This window comes from Chlorocebus sabaeus, chromosome 8, assembly GCF_047675955.1.
Source record: "Chlorocebus sabaeus isolate Y175 chromosome 8, mChlSab1.0.hap1, whole genome shotgun sequence".
Taxonomy (NCBI): Eukaryota; Metazoa; Chordata; class Mammalia; order Primates; family Cercopithecidae; genus Chlorocebus; species Chlorocebus sabaeus.
In genome coordinates, this window is record NC_132911.1 from 27,413,156 (window position 1) to 27,435,173 (window position 22,018).

The following is a 22,018-nucleotide window of genomic DNA, read 5'->3' on the forward strand; positions in this document are numbered from 1 at the left end:
AATAAATTAAAGCAAAAAAGATCTGAGGAGATCCAAGAGCTCAAGATAAGCTTGTAACCAGTCTGAAGTATCCAAGGAGCTATTCTTTTTGAGGCATGTTCTCCTCAGCTTCCAGTTATCGTTTGATAAACACATCAGCAAAAGAGTCAGTGTTTTAAAAAAATGTAGACTTTATTTTGTACTGTACAAAGTGCTAATTTCAGTAGATCCATTAAAATAGAGAATAAGCAAGATCATTAATAAAAGTAATGGTCGTTAAATTAATGTTAGATACAGTTTACCGCATTTTACTGCTAGTGTTTTAAGTTACCATGAGCAGTATCAAAGTACTTATGTAGCTAGTTTCTAATACTTTACAGAAAACCCAGTACAATTCCAAGTGCTTATAGCCAACATAAGCATATTTCATATTGGAAATAGTTATCCACATGTTAACAAGAAACTATGGTCTTCAAATATGCCAATTTTAGAGAGTCTAACAACTACTGATAGTAACTATATAAATGTTTTGGAATAAGTTATTTACGCAAGCCACACTTCAGCTGAGGTGATCACTAGACATCTGTTTCCAGAGCTCCAACAATGTGTGCAGCAGAAGGACGATCTTTAGGGTCTTCATTAGTGCATACAGAAAAGAGTTCAATTACTTTCTGGTATGATTCATTGAGTTCTTCCATATTAATAGGTGGCCTAGTTCCCAAGGCTGCATAGTATGCTTCATCATCAAAATCACTTTCATCAAAAGTTTTATCTTGAAGGAGAGATTGAAACAATAAACAGAATCACTTTATGTCATGGAAAAGTTTAATAGCTCACCCTTCTCCTGAAACAAGACTTATGGTCCAATATGCTTTCCATTCTGCCATAGACAGAATGGAAATGTCTTCAATTGTCCTGCTATCAAGTAGATTAGCTTTAGTCTTGGATTTATAGGTTATCGACCCCTACTACCACCCTTCCTATGATAGCTTTCCAGTCATTTTTCTCAGGTAAGGAGAGTTTTTAAGGCAATTTTTTGCTTCTCTGGATAGCCTCAATTTTTCCCCCTATTCTCAATCTGTGTCTCATTTTTGTGAGATTAAACCTTGGTGGTACAAAATCAGTCATCAGTACTAATACATATCTTAGAAATTACACAACTAAAGATCTTATAACTTGCTATTTTACATTTTAACAGAAAGATAAAAATTATATAAACTAATCTTTAGTGTGAATGAAGAGACTGGGATTTATGTTAGAAACTGTATTCATACCTTCATCATCATCATCATTTGAAAGATTAACATGTGGAATTGATAAAGTCATCATTTCCCACAGAGTAAGGCCAAAGGCAAATATGTCTGCCTTGTCAGTAATAACACCATTCTCCTCCAAAGCTTCTTTGGGTTTCCATGGCTCTGTGCCAATGTAACAAGCCTCAGGGTCAGTCACTGAAACAAGCAAGATGGTTATGAAGGCAGGCACTACAAATCACAAAAAGGCAAGCAACCCAAAGGGAAATGGGCAAATGATTTGAACAAGTAGTTCACAGGTTAATCAGTATAACCAATAAATGTGAAAATACACTCAACCTCAATAAGGATTACTTTCTACCTTTCAGGTTGGTAAATATTCAAGAAGCTGGTCAGTTGGCAGGTATGTAGAGAAACAGCAATTCTCTTAGAAATTAGTAGGAATATAGAATGTGGATGTTGAGATTACAGACTCTGGAGCCAGACTGCCTTGCTTGGGTTGGTTCAAAGACATGTGCAAGCTGCGCAACCTTGAGCAGATCACTTCTAGACCTGAATTTCTTCCGTTTGTGAACAATATTAGGCTGAGAGAAGTACCATTTCTATGCTTCCATGATTGCTATGTCAAGGAAAAGGGAAGGGGAGAAATCACACACTGGCTCTTTTTTAAAGCCCAAGAAAAATAGGTCCACTCACATTTCCATTTAAATTTTAGTCAACTTGTCAATTTCAATGAAAAAGCCAGCTAGAATTTTCATTAGGATTGGACTGACTCTCTAGATCAATTTGGTAAGCATTAATATCTTAATAGTATTGAGTCTTCCAAACCACAGTCATATATTTCTCCACTTAGTTATATCTTACTGAATTTTCTCAGTGATACTTTATAATATTCATTACAGAAGACTTAGACTTTTTTGGTTAGATTTATTCTGAAATATTTTGGGTTTTGGTACTTGTAAATAGATTTTAAACAATTCCATTTTCAGTTATTATTGCTAATACACAGAAATGTAATCACTAACTTCACTATAGCTGTTTTATAGATTCCTTGAGATTTTCTACCTAAACAACATATCAACTGGAAACAAGGACAGTTTGTTTCCTTTCCAATTTTGCCTTCTCCATTTTCTTGCCTTCTCCATTTTCTTGCCTTATTTTAGTGGCTAGAGCTATAGGACTGTTAAATAACACTGGACAAGAGCAGGCATCCTGGCCTTGTTCCCTACTTCAGTATGACACCTGCAGGTTGTTCTTGTAGACAGCCTTTCTCAAGCTAAGATCCCTTCTATTTCTAGTTAGCTGAGAGGTTAATCTTTTTTTAAATCAAAAATGGATGTTGGGTTTTGCAAACACTTTTTCTGCATCTATTGAGATGATATGTAGTTTTCATATTTGATTAAAGACTTAAATGTTAGACCTAAAACCATAAAAACCCTAGAAGAAAACCTAGGCAATACCATTGAGGACATAGGCATGGGCAAGGACTTCATGACTAAAACACCAAAAGCAATGGCAACAAAAGCCAAAATAGGCAAATGGGATCTAATTAAAGAGCTTCTGTACAGCAAAAGAAACTACCATCAAAGTGAGCAGGCAGCCTACAGAATGGGAGAATGTTTTTGCAATCTATGCATCTGACAAAGGGCTAATATCCAGAATCTACAAAGAAAAAAATTTACAAGAAAAAAAACCATCAAAAAGGCAAAGGATATGAACAGACACTTCTCAAAAGAAGACATGTATGCAGCCAACAGACACATGAAAAAATGCTCATCACTGGCCATCAGAGAAATGCAAATCAAAACGACAATGAGACACCATCTCACACCAGTTAGAATGGCAATCATTAAAAAGTCAGGAAACAACAGATGCTGGAGAGGATGTGGAGAAATAGGAACGTTTTTACACTGTTGGTGGGAGTGTAAACTAGTTCAACCATTGTGTAAGGCAGTGTGGCAATTCCTCAAGGATCTAGAACTAGAAATACCATTTGACCCAGCAATCTCATTACTGGGTATATACCCAAAGGATTATAAATCATGCTGTTTATTGTGGCACTATTCACAATAGCAAAGACTTGGAACCAACCCAAATGTCCATCAATGATAGACTGGATTAAGAAAATGTGGCACATATACACCATGGAATACTATACAGCCATAAAAAAGGATGAGTTCATGTCCTTTGCGGGGACATGGATGCAGCTGGAAACCATCATTCTCAGCAAACTATCAGAAGGACAGAAAACCAAACACCGCAGGTTCTCATTCATAGGTGGGAACTGAACAATGAGAACACTTGGACACAGGGCAGGCAACATCACACCCTAGGGCCTGTCGTGGGGTGGGGGGCAGGGGGAGGGACAGCCTTAGGAGAAATACCTAATGTAAATAACAAGTTAATGGGTGTAACAAACCAACATGGCACATGTATACTTATGTAACCTGCACATTGTGCACATGTGCCCTAGAACTTAAAGTATAATAAAAAAATCTGTTAATATGGTGAATTATATTGACTCCCCCCTCCCAGCTTTGAGGTATAATTGACAAAAATTACATGTTTAAGGTATACAGCTTGATGTTTGATATACGTAAACACTGTGACCTGACAGCCACGATCAAGCTAATTAACATATCTATCACCTCATATAGTTACCATTTTCCTTTTTGTGTGTGAGAATATTCAAGATCTACTCTCAGCAAATCTCAAGTATACAGTATTGTTAACAAAGGGCAAGAAGCTTCCATTAGGCAGGATGAGTAAGTTCTGGTGACCTACCATACAGCACAGTGAGGACATTCATTCTTGAATGTTATAACTTTTCCTTCCTGGAATAAGTCCTAGTTGGTCAAGATGTAATGTCTTTATGTAGTATTAGACTGAATTTACTAATATTTTGTTAAGGATTTTGATATCTATATTTGTGAAGGATATTGGACTATGAATTTTTTTTTCAATGTCAGTTTATGTTTCTGGGTACATAGCAGATGTATATGTTTACGTGTTAATGAGATATTTTGATACAGGCATGCAGTTCATAATAATCACATCAGGATCAATGGGATGTCCCACAATGTGTCAGGTTTTGGTATCAGAGTTATGCTCTGATATCAAAGTAGTTATATGTTCTAAACAGCATTTATTAACCATTTGTTTAACTTCTGCTCATATAAAGAGACACATTTAAGTATTATTTACTAAATATGTTACAAGCAGAGGCTTTCTCTTGAGGCTGGCTCTTGTTTCTTACCAAGAACATATCTTAAATTCCCTGCGAAGCCAATGATCAGTAGTATATACAATAGAGAAGAAAGGGCAAAGAGCCAAAGACCAGCCTTCATTAGCATGTCTCTTTTCTGCTTCATTCCAGTTTCTTCTACCAGTTTCCTAAATCTTGTCACTTTACTGATGCTAAATAAACTGCTTTACACAACCTTACTAAATTTTACTTTCTATTTCCAGATGCTTTCCTGCTTAAAGATCCCAATCCAGTTATAAATCTTTCCCAAAGATAACTCCAGTTAAAATATACTACTACTACTACTACTACTACTACTACTACTACTAATACAGTAATTTATACTGTACATGTAGCAAGGGAGAAGACTGCAGGCTGACTGGGAGAGAGAAAAAAGGGGACTTTTTACCATATACTTTTTAAAAATAGTTTTTGATTTTTGATCCATGTGGACTTACATATTTAAAAATGTAAACACTGTATTAAAAACAAAATTTTAAAACTTAAGAGTACAACTTACCAGTCATATTTTCATCCAGTGGTAGAGAGACTCCTACATCACAGATTTTAATTGTTTCAAAATCTCCTTTAATTACAACATTTGAAGACTTTATGTCTCCATGAAGCAGTTTCTTTTCTTGGTGCAGATACTAAAATAGTGAAAAATTTAACACATACGAGCAGAAACACAAACTAATAAAAAAAGTGATAACCTCCAAATATAACTACTTGAGCTCCCTTCCTAAACTCTAGGCTTACATTTGTCCAGCATTTCAACCTTTTTTTTTTTTTTTTTTTGAGACGGAGTCTCACTCTGTTGCCCAGGCTGGAGTGCAGTGGCACGATCTCGGCTCACTGCAACCTCCGCCTCCCGGGTTCAAGCGATTTTCCTGCCTCAGTCTCCCAAGTAGCTGGGACTACAGGTGGGTGCCACCAAGCCCGGCTAATTTTTGTATTTTATTAAAGACAAGGTTTCACCATGTTGACCAGGCTGGTCTGTCTTGAACTCCTGGCTAAAAGTGATCCACCCGCCTCAGTCTCCCAAAGGGCTGGGATTACAGGTGTGAGCCACTGTGCCCGGCCCAGCATTTCAGATTATTTGAAACAAGAGAAGGGAACATCCCGTGTTATCTCAGTCTGCCGTACTGACCAGAACTCTAAGAGTTTCTTTAGAAATAGATATTCCCACTAACCTTTTATACTTATAAAATAATTATAAGTTAACTTTTTTCCCAAGATGACAGAGTCTTGCTCTTGTTGCCCAGGCTGGAGTGCAGTGATGTGATCTCGGCTCACTGCAACATCTGCCTCCCAAGTTCAAGCGATTTTCATTCCTCAGCCTCCAGAGTAGCTAGGATTACAGGCGCCCGCCACCATGCCCGGCTCGTTTTTGTATTTTTAGTACAGATGAGGTTTCACTGTGTTGGCCAGGCTGGTCTCGAATTCCTGCCCTCGTGATCTGCCCGCCTTGGCCTCCCAAAGTGCTGGGATTACAGGCGTGAGCCACCACGCCCAGCCAAGTTAACTATGAGTATGTATATATATACTTATAGCTTATAAGTTTACTTATTAATTAGTTAACTTCGTAAGTTGTATCAGAAGATACAACTGCAGATTTCAAAAGATATCACAATTTTGAGGCTAGTCTAGTAATTTTTAGAAATAATTTTGGAATCTTCAGTGAAGCATACATAAATTGTTGAGACCATGTGGGACAATGAATGATTAGGGCCACATGTACACATAAGGATGTTTTGGTTAATGATGGACAACATATACAACAGTGGTCCCATAAGATTATAATATCTTATTTTGATTTTACCTTTTCTATGTTTTGATATGTTTAGTCACACAGTACTTACCACTGTGTTACAGTTGCCTACAGTATTCAGTAGAGTATCATTCTATACAGGTACAGTATTCAGTAGAGTATCATTCTATACAGGTTTGCGGCCTAGGAGAACTGGGCTATATATACCACATAGCTCAGGTATGTAACTGGCTCTACCATCTAGGTATATGTAAGTATGATGTCTGCACACACAGTGATGAAACTGCCAAATGACACATTTCTCAGAACATATAAAGCTACACATGAATGTAATTCGGAAGCAGAAATGTAAGCCTCTATTTTGTTTTCCACTGACCCCTTTTTGGAACTGACAAGTAACAATATCCATCCACATTCAAAGATGTCCTGCAAAGTGATTATTTGTTCATTTAAAATATGAACAAAAACAGAAGTCATTTAAAATATAATGGCATAGTTACCTTTAACCCTCTTGCCATATTCAAAGCAACTTTTAAAATTATGGCTGCTGGAAAAGGATCTCGGCTGGCTTTATATCGTTCTTCTATTAAGTCATTTAGAGACTTTTCACCTCCATATTCCATAGCAAGACACAGACTGCCATCACTGGCTTCAGTAAAAGCACGATAACCTTAAAGAAAATATGACATTTCTTCACTAATATAGAGAACAATAATATTTAAGTCCTTTATAGTAATGTGATTGAAAACATGGATCTGGACTAACACAAATATACAATTAAACAGCTACTATATACAAGACTAATTCAGTACATCTCATTTAAAACGCCTTCAGTGTTTGCCAGTAGTACCACAAATTAAAATACTTTTACTTTCCTTTGCTTCCCTAAATAAAATGGTTTCGCCAGCCCTACTTGTATTAAAAATGAAAAACAAAATCCAAGAAATTACCTAAATGGATTTAAATTATCTAAATGAAGATCATTTTATATTCCAAAAATCTTCATAGAACTAGCAACACAATTTTATCTATTCCCATGAAGTTTAAATACATACTTAGGCATCAAAAAATATTATATGCACATTTTTATTTTAGACCAATCACATTAATTTGATTCCCATTAAACATCCAGCCCCTTCCTCTTCATTTCTATTAGTGAGACCAGTTAAGAGAGCATATAACCTTTTTCTGAATAAACAAAATAATATACCAGACACTACTACCAAATTTAAACTTACCAACAATGTTTGGATGATGAAGGCTTTTCAAAATCTTAGCTTCATCCATTAGTCTCTTTTGATACACACTTCGATAATGATCATTACATATAGGATTAATCTTTTTTACAGCCCAAGGAGAATGAGACAAACCTCTTGGAGATCTAAGAAAAAAATTCATTTAAAAAGGATAGAAAACAATACAACCACAATACTTTTTAAAATGACTTCCAAATTTTTGGGAAAAAACTTGAAAGAAATTTGTTTTAAAAAACAGTAAGATATTTTGGACTATGAACACCTCTGCTACATTTCCATTTCAATTGGGAGATAAGATCTAATAGACAAGTCTTACTATCTATACAGTGGGAGAGGATAAAAAAGAACTTGAAGGGTAAAGATGGAATGTTACAAACTTTAAACATGAAAATTGTTACTTTCCAATTTTTCCATTTGAGCATGTCGGACTACTACATATTAAATATTATATGTATCAGAGATGAGTTGTAGGATGCTAAAGAAAAAAAATTAGGAAATTTAAAGAAGAGATAATCAAGAATATTTTGCCCATATATCATCATCCAAAGAACAGCATGCTGTTCTTGCTCCACTACACACTGACCAATTCACCTTATACCTTTTACCACATGCTCAAAGATATGTGCTTAAGGAGATAATGATGAACATACAAATGAGAAAAATTTAAACTTTCTATTTTCTAGGAAGATTCAGCCATTTTAGAAATATCTAAGGTATGAATGTTTTAAGGCCTCAATAAACAGGTAAAATAAAGTCAGGGAAAGATTTACCTGAGGCGGTAGATATTTATGAGTACAGCAAATCACAAAATACTTAAGTATATGCAGCATAACAGCATAAAACCTAGTGAAAGAGCCTCAGAAGTTTAAGACAGGAAGTTTAATGGTAAGAACACAAAACAAGAGATTGAACCAAAGATCTATTTAGCTTTGCACTCTCTCACAGGCATAGCTCTATGACTGCAGAACCTTTTTGGTTTAATCAAAAAACCTATACTAAAAGGATCACAAGGTTTCTTAATTCATGCACATCTATCATCCGTAAGTTGATCTAAACTATTCTTAAATCTCCAGTTTTAGATAACAGCAGCATTTGAGGATAATGAGCATCTACATATCATTTTATTATGAAAGATATATTTTTCAAGTTTTAAGGGTTGAAAGTTTAGCTCTTGAAAGTTTAGAATTTAGTAAACAAGTCAATCTTCACCTTTTCCATAACATTCTAATCTATAGAATAAGAATAGATTTATGAAATCTGAATACTCGACCATGCAAAAAGCTGGTTCATTAAAAAGACTAATAGAAAAAAAGGCAAATTTCTGATGAGATTACACAAGAAAAAATAAATATCACAAAAATGGAACCAAAACTACAGATACAAGAGAAAAAATATATAATAATAAAAGCTTTATGCAATCATTTAAGACAAAATGGACAAAGACTTAGAGAAATCTAAGAAAACTGATGAATAAATTTAATCACCAGTTTAAAATGTTCCTACTAGAAATACAAAGTATAGATGATTTTACAGGTGAGTTTACTAAGCTTTCAAAGAATTTACCATTCAGTCTTATACAAACTGTTTCCACAGGGAACAGAAAAGGGACTATGAGTCTCATATAACTTCAATTTCAAAAAATGGACAGTAGAAAAAGGAAAACCACAAGCCAACCTCACTTAGATAAAAAAATTGAAACAAACTTTAATATTAGCAAACTGAATCCATCAGTTTATTTAAAAATACTACTACATCAAAACTATGTTGGATTTAACCAAGGAATGCAAACTTGATTTAACAAAAAAATATAGACTTCTGGGTTAAAATTGAAGCTTAAACATACACATTGTTTTCATCCTTTCCAAACCCACTAAAATAATAGCAAATGGATATTTTAAGACATACCAGCCAGCAAGAATGGAAATAACAGCAGAGGAGACAACAGCAACAAAATTTCAGAAGCTGGAAAGCAGATGAAAGTAACTGACTTAGCCCCAATTAACTGCTTGCAAGTTATTTAAAAAGCAAGTAGGGCTGGAAGGGGTAGCACACAACTGTAATCACAACACTTTGGGAGGCCAAGTCAGGAGGATGACTTGAGAGCAGGAGTTTGAGACCAGCGTAGGCAATACAGTGAGACCCCCTCTCTACAAAAAACTTTTAAAAGCCACATGTGGTGGCCCACACCTGTAGTCCAGCTACTTGGGAGGCTGAGGAAGGAGGATTGCTCAAACCAAGGAGTTTGAGGCTGCAGTGAGCTATGATGGCACCACTGCACTCCAGCCTGGGCAACAAAATGAGACCTTATCTCTAAATAATAATGGTAAAAAACCGGTGGACTCCTAGATACCCTCCTTAATTCTGCACTAGCTGCCCATCCCCCATCCCCAGCTTCTAAAGATGGTAGACTAGCTTTGGAAGGTATAAAATAAGTCTTCAGCCTGAGGTTTACTGTCAGTTGAGAACCTGTAATACAGAAGCAGGGTAATAATTAATCACCATATGCATACTAAGTGCTCAGTGAATTTTTACATGTGCATATACCTGTGTTATCAACTCCTAGATACTGAACATTTCTAGCACTCCAAAAGACTAAAGATGCTTTTTTCTAAAAAGGACAATTAATTTAAAACAAGATAAAAACTCAATAGAAGTGTTGAAAGATAAAGCTGGGGAAATCTCAGAAAACCAAGAAGATAGCAAGTAAGAAAACCAAGAGGTAGATGAAGAAATCAGTAAGTTCAAAATTCAAATAGGATTCCAGATGGAGAACAGAGAAAAACAGGGGTGAAAATCATCAACAAAGTAATTTTTAAAATAATGTCTCAAAAATTGAAGAACAGGAACTATTCAGATTCCAAGAGCCCCATATCCACTAATGTCATTGTGAAATTTCAAAATAGCAACATACAGAAGATCATACCAGGATCCAGGACAGTGGGAGGGACAGATAACATAAAACGGATTACATATGAAGAATCAGGAGTCAAAAAGGCTTCATAATTGTCAACAACAACAGTGTAAGCTAAAAAAAAAAAAAAAACTGTCAGTGACTGACATTCTCAAAATTCTGAAGGGAAATTGTTTTCAAATGAAAATTATAACCCAGAAAACCAAAAAGGGCCATTCGTGTATGAGTAAAATGAAAACATTTTTGGAAATGCAAATTCTCAAAAAATATATCTTCTGTGAACTAATTCATGGGGAGCTACACGATGTCCTAAATGAAAACAGGATGTAAATCAAGAAATGGTAAGACACAAGATAGAGAAAAACACAGGATCTAATTCAGCAGAGAAGCACAGGAAATTTGCAGGTTATGGATAAAAGACATCCCAAGTTGACAGGGCTGAATCATGAGGAGTGGTAGGGTCAGGCAGGCACTGCTGTTCTTCAAGATCAGCTATTTGAAGCTTTTTGACTAAACCACATACAGTGTAACTTTGTTAAAAACACTTTACATTTAAAAAGTTTTTTTAAAAAGGGGAAAAAAATGAAACTAGCCATAAATCTATGAGAATTTTTTTCTTTCAAAATAGGAGTTAACACTAAAAAACAAATTAGAAAACAATACCACACATACAAAAAAAGTGTTTAAACTGCAAAAATGCTTCAGGAATACCCATTGTATATAATTACTAAATTAGTCTTAATTAGCCTCTTATTAAAGAAAGCATTTCTATCTGGAAACAATGTAAACCTGGATGAAGCTAAGATACGGAGGATTGGACTAGTCAGACTGATTCCAAGAATGCATTAAGTAAGGAATATATATTAACTTAGTTTTTTGCCACTTAATAAACATGAAACTAGGTACCGAGTAATGATTAAAAGAAGTAATTTTGGGCTGGGCATGGTGGCTCACGCCTGTAATCCCAGCATTTTGGGAGGCCAAGGTGGGCAGATCGCTTGAGGCCAGGTGTTCGAGACCAGCCTGGCCAACATGGCAAAACCCCGTCTCTACTAAAAATACAAAAATTAGCTAGGTGTGATGGTGCACACCTATAATCCCAGCTATTCAGGAAGCTGAGGCAGGAGAATCGCTTGAACCTGGGAGGTCGTGCCACTGCACTCCAGCCTGGGCAACAGAGACTCTGTTTCAAAAAAATATATAATAAAAAAGTAATTTAAAAAAACACTTTATTGACAGCTATATTGGCACCACACTTGTTCAATTATTTCATTTTTCTTTTAACTCAATATTCCTACTTTAAAATCATGTATTTACCCTTCTTAATAACAATTAAGATGCTATAAACCTTTTACTTCTTTTAGAAGAGAATATCTTAGGAGGGCAACGCTGCAGAAGAGACAGCAGTTACTGACATCACCCAACACTGGCTTCCTCTTTGAGGTTTTCTTATGAAGAATCTGGTTTACCACAAAGGTACCCTTTCCCCTGCCACTTCCTCTTCTTATGGAAGCCAATGAAAAATTAAAAAGTAAATGACTTCCCCTTTAATAACGCATCAGGAGGAAGCTAGGAGAAAAGCAGAGGCAGAGCTACTGGCAAAGTTATGGAAGGGTCTAGGGACTGGAATACAGCCGTCAGCCAGGATCAGGAACAGACACCGAATCTAAACACTGGAATTTTCATACTATTTTTTTGTCTCCAAGTACAGTAGAATTATAGTTACATGTAAAAAGGTTAATCTGAAATCTTATACTTACCTTTTCATAAGGTAAACATTTACCCCAGTACCAAAGCCAAGCTTCTGCATAAACGGAGAGGCTGGGATATTTATAGTTGGAGTTGAACATAATACTAAATGTCAGAGAAATAAAAAATAAAATTAATAAAAAATAAAAATAAAAAATAACAAAACCTCTTAACATTCTCAATATACTACTGCCAAGAGTATTAATTGGCACAGTCTTTTTGGAGAGCAATTTGACAACATATATCCTAATTTTAAATGGGTACCCTTTGACCAAGTCTACTTTTAGAGTTTCATCCTACAGTAACTCTGAAGCAGAGGTTGGAAAATGCCCTGTTTTTGTATGGTCTACAAGCTACGAACTGTTTTCACATTTTTAAAACATTGTTAAAAGATAAAGGGATTGGATGTGGTGGCTCATGCCTATAATCTCAACACTTTTGGAGTCCAGGGCAGGAGGATCACTTGAGTCCAGTAGTTTGAGACCAGCTTGGGCAACATAAAGAGACTCCATCTCTACAAAAAAAATTTTTTTTTAAATTAGCCAGGCATGATGGCACACACTTGTGGTCTCAGCTACTTGGGAGAAATGCTTGTGCCCAGGAGGTTAAGGGTACAGTGAGCCGTGTTCATGCCACTATATTCCAGCCTGGGTGACAGCAAGACACAGTCTCAAAAAAAAAAAAAAAAAAAAAAAAAAAGATGAAAAGATGGAGTTCTGCTTCTACTCATGAAAAATAATTAACTACTCCCGACAATTAACTGTTCCTAGAGTTACCATCTCGCCATGAACTAGAAAACTAGACAAAATATAATTGTTTTCAGACACTTGACAACAGGCAGAGCAGCGCTGTGATCCCTGAGAGAAGAGAAACAAATGAGGTGAGCCCTATCACTGCCCTAACTTACTGCTTGAAGGCAGTTTCCAGACTGCAGGACAGAGGTTACATAATCCAGCAGTCCTGTCACATTGAGAGAGAGATCAGAGGTCAAGAAGGACTAGGTGGCTAGAATTTGTGGAGCAGAGAACTAAAGAGAGCTCCAAAGAGAGCACTTCAAAGATCTGAACAGTCTCCCTTTGAGTGTTTGGTCAAGTACTTATCCGCACATAACAACGTGTAGATGCCCCAAAGCTGGGAAAACACCAGAGGAAAGCAATTGGCTCAACAATTACCAGAGATCATACAGGTCTGAGAACACTTCATGTCACCATGAGCCAGAGGATGGTAACCCTGTAACACACAGTAAATTCCTCTAAAGGGTCACAACTAGATAGTACAGCTAGATTTTAGCCCCAGATAAACATTCATAACAAAGCTTAAAAGCCAGTCTCAAAAGGAACGAGCTAATGTGCGGTAACTTAACCTCAGACCATAACTAAATCAAACCCTCTTTAAAGGAATAACAAAATCCAGTATTCGACAATGCAGAATATCTACCACCCAATCAAAAAGTACCAGGCATGAAAGCAGCAAGAAAATATGACCCATACAAGGAGAAAAATAAATCAATAGAGGCCCAGCGTGGTGGCTCATGCCTGTAATCCCAGCACTTTGGGAGGCCGAGGCAGGCAGATCACCAGGTCAGGAGTTTGAGACCAGCCTGGCCAACATGATGAAACCCCGTCTCTACTAAAGATGCAAAAAATTAGCTGGGAGTGGTGGCGGGCACATGTAATCCCAGCTACTCAGGAGGCTGAGGCAGGAGAATGGCGTGAACCCAGGAGGCAGAGGTTGCGGTGAGCCGAGACCATGCCATTGCACTCCAGCCTGGGCCACAGGGTAAGATTCCATCTCAAAAAAAAAATCAATAGAAACATACCGTAAGATAACAGGAGGCCAAGCATGGTGGCTCACACCTGTAATCCCAGCAATTTGGGAGGCAAAGGCAGGCGGATCACTTGAGGCCAGGAGTTCAAGACCAGCCTGGTCACCATGGTAAAACCCTGTCTCTACTAAAAATACAAAAAGTAGCTAGGCATGGTAGCACATGCCTGTAATCCCAGCTACTCGGGAGGCTGAGACAGGAGAATCACTTGAACCCAGGAAGTGGAGGTTGCAGTGAGCTGAGATTGCACCATTGTACCCCAGCCTGGGCGACAGAGCAAGATTCTATCTCAAGAAAAAAAAAAAAAAAAATGACAGGGATGGCAAAATTAGCAGATAAGAACCTTAAGACAAATATTAAAAATATGCTCAATGATATAAAGGAAAGTCTGAGCATAACAAGGAAGAAAAAGACAAAATAGAAGCTTAGGAATGAAAAATACAATGGATAAGAATTATATCATCTTAGAGCAGAAGAAAGAATAACTAAATCTTAAGACAGAGCAACAAAAACTATCAAAAAATGAAGCAAAGAGAGAAAAAGATTTTAAAAAATCATCAATGAGCTATGGAACAACAGCAAAACAGCAGATTTACATCCAACAATAGACAATTACATTGAGTATAAATGGTCTAAACAGCTGTCCGATACATCATGCTGCTATGTGGAAATGTCTACATCTGTGCTGTCCAGTAAGGTAGTCAGTTGCTACTGAGCACTTAAAATGTGGCTAATACAACTGAGGAACTCAATTTGTAATTTTATTTAATTCGAATTAATATGTATCCAAATTTAAATAGCCACATGTAGCTAATGGCAAAACAGTCAAAGGAAATTAAAGTTGTCAGAATGGATAAAAACAACTCAAGACATGCCATTTATAATAAACTCAATTTAAATATAAAGACACAAATAGGGCAAGAGTAAAGGGTTGAAAAACATCATTAAAACACAAAATAAATCTGGAGTGGCTCCATTACTACCACATAAAGTGGACTTCAGAACAAAGAGTACCACTGAGGATTAAGAAGGGTATTTCATAATAGTTAAGGTATAAATTCATCAAAAAGAAATAACCATCCTAGGCCAGACAAGGTAATCCCAACACTTTGGGATCTGACTTATGGTTTATGTATCTTGGTGAACGTTGCATGCACTTGAAAGGGAGGCCAAGGCGGGTGGATCAGTTGGGGCCAGGAGTTTGAAACCAGCCTGCCCAACATGGCGAAAACCTGTCTCTACTGAAAATACAAAAATTAGCCAGCCATGGTGGTGCATGCCTGTAATCCCAGCTACTTCAGAGGCCAAGGCACCAGAATCGCTTGAGCCCAGGAGGCAGAGGATGCAGTGAGCCGAGATCGCACTGTTGCACTTTGCATGGGCGACAAAGGGTAACTCGGAAAAAAAAAAAAAAAAAAAAGAAAGAAAAGAAATAACCATCCTAAATGTGTATGTACCTAATAACAAAGCACAAACCTTCAAAATACATGAAGCAACAACTGATAGAAATTGAGGGTGGGGGAAGCAGACAAATCCACATTGTAGTTGGAAACTTCAACTCTCTTCTCTCGTAATTAATATAAAAAGTACACAGAATATCAGTAGGGATATAGAAGACCTGAAGAAAATAACACAGACGGGTCAATCAGCTTGACCTATTGACATTTGTAGAACACCGTGCCCAACAAGAGTAGAAAAAAATGCCCTTTTCAAGTGCATGCAACATTCACCAAGATACATAAACCTCAAGTCATACTGATTAAGGAAAAAAATTAAGAAAATATAAAATACTAGTACCAGAGATAAAAAAGGACACTAGAAGGTTAATAAGAGTATATCAAGAATAAATTTACACCAGAACATTTGACAATTTAGAAGTGATGGACAAATTCCTTGAAAAACACTAACAAAATTCACAAAGAAAATAAGAGATCACTTGAATAGCCCTATATCTATTAACTGTGAAATCAGTTAAAATCTTCCTACTAAGAAAACTCCAGGCCCAGATAGCTTTACTAGTGAATTCCACCAGTTTAAGGAGGAATAATAACAATTCCACATAAAGTTAAACAAAAAGATATTTCTATTAAAAAAATAGAAACATTTCTCACCTTACTTTATGAATACAGAATAACCTAATACTAAAACTAGACAGATATCCCAAAAAGACAACTGCAGTCCAATATCCCTCTGAATATAGACAATATGAGCAAATCAAGCAATATATAAAATATATCATAACCAAACTGGCTTTACACAAGGAATGGTCAGTTTAACACTTGAAAATTAACATAATTTACCACATTAAGAGATTTTAAAAGGAAATGTAATAGATTCAGAAAAAGCACTCTACAAAGTTCAATACCCACTCACGATAATAACTAGAAATAGAAGAAAAATTCCTCAAACTAATAAAGGGCATTTGTGAAAAACCTACATCTAACATAATACACTGGGAACAAGGCAAGTATATCCACTAACGTTTCTATTCAAAAACATACTGAAGGCAGTGCAATTAAAAAAAGTAAAAGAAACAAAGCCATACAGACTGGGGAACAAAGTAAAACTATCTTTATTTATCCACAAATGACCAACTATATACAATATCCTAAGCAATCTATTAAAAAGCTAATGGAATAAATGAGTTTAGGATGGTTGCAGGATACAAGGTCAATATGAAAAATCTGTCACTAGAAATGGACAACAGCATATTTTCTCATGTTATTTTCTAGAAATTTAATTTTAGCTATTTTTTATATAATGGGAGTTAAGGGTCAAGGCTTATTTTTTGCACATGGATATCCAGGTGTTTGTTGAAAAGATTGTCCTTTGTCCATTGAGTTGCCTTGGAAAATATCTTTCCCTCATAAGAGCGACGTATGGATGAGAGGGAGAAAGGTAAAGCAGTTCTTTAATGGGTCAAGCTAAGTTGATTATTGAGCAGGGAGAGTCTCCAAACCTGTTAGATTGTCAATAAAATTAGTCCAGATATGATCAAACCCTGACCTATAAAATAAGTCTTATTTGTTAATATTAACATCATAAAGGGGATTTACGCTAAAGTTTCTAAGTGACCGATAATAAAGAATCAAACTAAATATTACTAGGACATTTCTAAGAGAAACAACAATAGTAATAGTAAAAAAAAAAAAAAAAAAAAAGTCTTACATCTGCTATCTTACCAGATTTCTTTTTTTCTGATAATTTGCATGGTGTCTTGAAATTACTGATCCCTTCCATTGTGAAAACCACTCTCAGTCCTATGATGAAAACAAATTGCAAGTTACACAGCAGATACAAAGAATACAACTCTCATTCATGAAGAAAAATGCCTATAGCTGGGCACAGTGGCTCATGCCTGTAATCCCGGCACTTTGGGAGGCTGAGGTGAGTGGATCATCTGAGGCTGGGAGTTCGAGACCAGCCTGACCAATATGGAGAAACCCTGTCTCTACTAAAAATACAATATCAGCCAGGCGTGGTGGCACATGCCTGTAATCCCAGCTGCTCGGGAGGCTGAGGCAGGAGAGAATCGCTTGAACCCGGGAGGCAGGGGTTGCGGTGAGCCGAGTTCGTGCCATTGCATTCCAGCCTGGGCAATAAGAGTGAAACTCTGTCTCACCAAAAAAAAAAAAAAACAAAAAACAAAACAAAAAAACACGCCTATAACATTATCACTCATTTTATCACAAACAAAATTTGAGAACTAAAAAAGACCTCAACAAACATTTCGTCCAATTTTACTTAAATGAGGAAACTAAAACCAAAAAGTATAATTACTTACCCCTGTCATAATATTAGTGATTGGGTATTTTTAATTATAAAGTAATATATGCACTTAGCTAAAAAAAAAAAAAAAAAATCACCTAGTACAACAAGGTAATCAGTATGTCTCCCTCTCACACTTCCCAAGAGTAGTTGTTAACAGGTCTCTTATATCCTTTAAGGAAACTGTGCAAGCAGCATTTTTCATAACAGCCAAAAGGCAGAAACAACAGAACTCTCCATCAGATGATGAATGGATAAACAAAATATGTGACATAGCTATACAATGGAATATTCAGTCATAAAAAGGAATAAAGTGCCAATATATACAAGAATGAACCTTGAAAACATTATACTAAAGAAGCCAGACACATAAAGGCTACATATATGATGATACCATTTTTTTTTTCTTGAGACCAAGTCTGGCTCTGTCACCCAGACTGTAGTGCAGTGGCGTGATCTAGACTCACTGCAACCTCTGCCTCCCAGGTTCAAGCGATTCTCCTGCCTCAGCCTCCTGAGTATCTGGGACTACCGGCACCCACCACCACGCCTGGCTAATTTTTATATTGTTGGTAGAGATGGGGTTTCACCATATTGGCCAGGCTGGTCTTGAACTCCTGACCTTGTGATCCACCCACCTGGGCCTCCCAAAGTGCTGGGATTACAGGCATGATCCACTGTGCCCATCCAATGATCCCATTTTTAGGAAATGTCCAGAACAGGCAAATCATGGAGACAAAAAATAGCTGAATAGTTGCTAGGGGCGGGGAGACAAAGAATGTGGAATGACTGCCAGTGGGTATGGGGATTCTTTCTGGGGTAATGAAAAGGTTCTAAAACCAGATAATGGTTTGATATATTAATCTCTGAGTATACTAGAAACTACTGAATTTTACACTTTCAAAGGATGCATTTTTATGATACATCAATTATCTCAATAAATGGTTATAAAAATTGTCTATGAAAATAAAATGAGGCTGGGTATGGTGGCTCACACCTGTAATTCCAGCACTTTGGGAGGCCAAGGCAGGTGGATCAGTTGAGGTCAGGAGTTCGAAACCAGCCTAGCCAACATGGCGAAACCTCGTCTCTACTAAAAATACAAAAAAATTAGCCGGGCATGGTGGCCTGTACCTGTCATCCCAGCTACTTGGGAGGCTGAGGCAGGAGAATCGCTTGAACCTGGAAGGTAGAGGTTGCAGTTTGCCAAGATCGTGCCACTGCACTCCAGCCTGGGCAACAGAGCGAGATTCCATCTCAAAAAAAAAAAAAAAAAAGAACGAAAGAAAAGAAAATGTACATACCACATATATAAACAAAGCAACTCAATGTGTTTCTTTCTTCTGTAACATATTTAAGAATTTTTTTATTTTAAAAATATTTCTTTTTAAAAAATTAGGTTTCCTATTAGATTTATTTATTATAAAGCAAAACTGTTCCTACATGTCTATAAGCTCATTTGTCTATATAAAAAGTTGGGAAGAAGGGGGATTTGCTTAAATTTTTTATGGAGCCCTTAATAATAGCATATTTAAAAACTGTGTAGTAAGGGGAAGAAAATCATCTCAAAGGCCCAGCTTTAACTGTCTATTAATGACAAGTTTGTTCATCTTGTTTAAAATGTAGCTACAATCACTATTGTCTTCAGATTTACCTGTACTGAGAACACTGAAGAGCCCCTTTACATGTATTTATCAAGAATGTAATAATGTTATGAAGTGATGCATTTAACTTGAAGGCAGGACAGCAGAATTTCTGAAACCAGTTTCAGAACTTTGGGGAAGGATAAACTATTTAGCAGAGTGGTTGCAGGAGGTATTTCTACTTCGGAAAAAATTTCCCCATGTCATTCTGACTCCCCTTCTTCCATCTGTGTTATCTTTCCCCACAGGACGCTGTGATGTGGCACCTCAAAGATCTTCTAAGACTTTTTTTTTTTTTTTTTTTTTGAGACACTTTCACTCTTGTTGCCCAGGCTGGAGTGAAATGGTGCAATCTCGGCTCACTGCAACCTCTGCCTCCCAGGTTCAAGCAATTCTCCTGCCTTAGCCTCCCAAGTAGCTGGGATTACAGGCATGTACCACCATGCCCAGCTAATTTTTTGTATTTAGTACAGACGGGGTTTCACCATGTTGATCAGGCTGGTCTCAAACGCCTGACCTTAGGTGATCCACCCGCCTCAGCCTCCCAAAGTGCTGGGATTATAGGCGTGAGCCACCGCACCCAGCTTTCTCTAAGATTTCTATCTGCCTGTGTGAAGCTACTCTTCATTCACTCTATCAATATGCACACACTGAGCACATACTATGTGCTCTAACAGTGCACTGTTCTACACTCTGGAAATAGAGCAGCAAACTAGACCCAAACAAGTATGAAGATAAACGTACACTATTTCAGGGGAAATATATATCAGTGAAGGGAGCAGAAGGCCTTGGGAAGGGGCTTAATATTTGAGTTTAAAGTGGTCAAGAAAGGTCTCCTTGAGAAACTCATTTGAAGGAAGTGAGGGAGCAGGGCCAAGCAAATATCTAGTGGAAGTCTTCCAGAGAGAGGACAAGAAATACAAAGACCTGAGGCAGAAATCTTCACGAAGAGGCAAGCTAGCAAGGGGGAGAAAGAGACAAAGTCAGGGAGGCTGGGGGTAGGAAGTGGCAAGTCAAGTAGAGCATTGTAGCCACAGGACTCTGACTTCTACTCAACTGTAGTCACAGTCAAGATTTCAGCTTGTACTGAGAGACAGAAAGCTGTTGGAGAGTTTTGTGGAGAGGAGTCAAATAGGTGGGTGGATACGGGTCTAGAATGCAAGCTGAAGATTTAAGTTTGTGGGATGGCAGCACGCAGACGTTAGTAAAGCCAAGAGACTAGGTCAGATCATCTAGGGAGTAAACTGTAGAGAGAAGAGGGGTGAGCCCTAGGGCATCCAAGCATGAGAAAGGAAAAACAAAGCAACCAAGGAGGTGCCAACAAAGTAGGATGCAGAAAACCCGGGCGCATAGTGTCCTGGAAATCTTACAACGAGCCTTATAAGTCTCACTGCTTTTTCCCGCTCAGTCTACGGAGGATTTGATATTCAGAAGCAGCATGTTTTAAAAAAAGAAAACCTATCTCTAAAAACAACTAGGTTTAAACAGGAGTCTTAACATTTCATTATATTCTCTTAGGACTGAGTCCCACCTTCTACTCCAAGCTATTTGCACCTCAATATACCATGTCCTATCCATTTCACAGTTGTCTGAGGGCCACTTTTTTCCCGACTGCACACTCAGGTTTAGGCATTAACTACTGACAGATGGCTTTTGGCCAGTAGCCCAAACTCTGCCTCAGATTATGTTATGTATTGTATATGCATTAACATTAATTGTTAAATAACCATACTAATTCTAAATCACAAGGTTCTCATGAAGATGACAGCTAAAAAAAACAGTGAATATTTAAATGAAGATACATTAGAAATGGCAGTAGGATGACCGTGAGCAGAATCTCATACTCTGTGAATTACTTAAGATATTTTTAACAATCAAGTACTGTTTAAGAAGCAGCATTAAGGTGAGCAGCACTCAAGCAAGCTAATCTACAGATCTACCAGGTCAAAACGTCAGTGACCTTTGGGCCCTAAGCCTGGGACCCCGGGACTCGACAAATACCTGGATACTACTGACAAAGCTAAGGCGCGGACGGGCAGCAGAAAACGGAAAAATAAAAGAATGAGAGGAAAAAGTAAAGGAGAAAAGAGAAAGTAGATGTAGAACGTCCAAGGGAAAGCAAAGGGCAAGTGTGGACCGCATGACTCTCAGGTCCTCTGCATCTCACACGCTCAGCAGGGTTCGGGAGTGGAGGTCAGACTGTCTACCCCGATCCAGGGACTCACAAGGGGCTGGCTGCCAAAATCCTTCTTCGGCTGTAACCAGATCCTACCCTGTCACGAAAGCCCCTGCAGAGGTCTCGGCTCCGGGCTCGGCCCCCGCCGGGGCTCGCAAAAAAATTCCCCTTACCAGAGTCTCAGCCCCGGGAAGGAAAGGTCGGAGGTGAAGCGAAGTCGTGGCCAAGTACCTCTTCAAAATCGGTCCCGAGAGGCCCCCAGCGAGGCCCTGCATCTGCCTCTAGCACCAATAAGTACGCTCGACAGCGTCAGCGGCCGTTGCGATTCGAACCTTCCCGGCTTTCAAAAGGTCGCGCGCTGCGCTAGTGTCAGCCCGGAGCTACGGGGCGGCGTGAAGGACATGCCCCGCCGATTCGCCATTCCTACTCCTTCGCCCAGATTT

General features: G+C 37.7%; 1 protein-coding gene across 2 annotated transcripts; it reads right to left on the reverse strand.

Moving 5' to 3' along the window:
• Positions 1-152: 152 nt before the first annotated feature.
• On the reverse strand, positions 153-21,953 carry PBK (PDZ binding kinase). 2 transcript variants are annotated; one of them, XM_007962013.3, is made up of 8 exons: positions 21,749-21,953; positions 17,171-17,248; positions 12,175-12,268; positions 7,486-7,628; positions 6,748-6,917; positions 4,997-5,126; positions 1,254-1,430; positions 153-751 (listed from the first exon to the last, which is right to left on the reverse strand). In XM_007962013.3, the coding sequence occupies exons 2-8, from the start codon at positions 17,226-17,228 to the stop codon at positions 555-557; spliced, it is 969 nt and encodes a 322-aa protein (XP_007960204.3). In that variant the 5' UTR covers positions 17,229-17,248; positions 21,749-21,953; the 3' UTR covers positions 153-554. The 2 variants fall into 2 exon arrangements, with proteins under 2 accessions (XP_007960204.3, XP_037839576.2); XM_037983648.2 differs by having other exon boundaries at positions 21,807-21,928.
• Positions 21,954-22,018: the final 65 nt, after the last annotated feature.

What these genes read in the sequence shown, in the direction of transcription:
- PBK (XM_007962013.3), bottom strand. Translation starts at nt 17,228, where the DNA reads ATGGAAGGGATCAGTAATTTCAAGACACCATGCAAATTATCAGAAAAA. An exon ending in ATATGGCAAGAGGGTTAAAG is followed by an intron (nt 5,127 to 6,747) that starts GTAACTATGCCA and finishes TCACTATTTTAG; the next exon opens with TATCTGCACCAAGAAAAGAA. An exon ending in AAATGATGATGATGATGAAG is followed by an intron (nt 752 to 1,253) that starts GTATGAATACAG and finishes CTCTCCTTCAAG; the next exon opens with ATAAAACTTTTGATGAAAGT.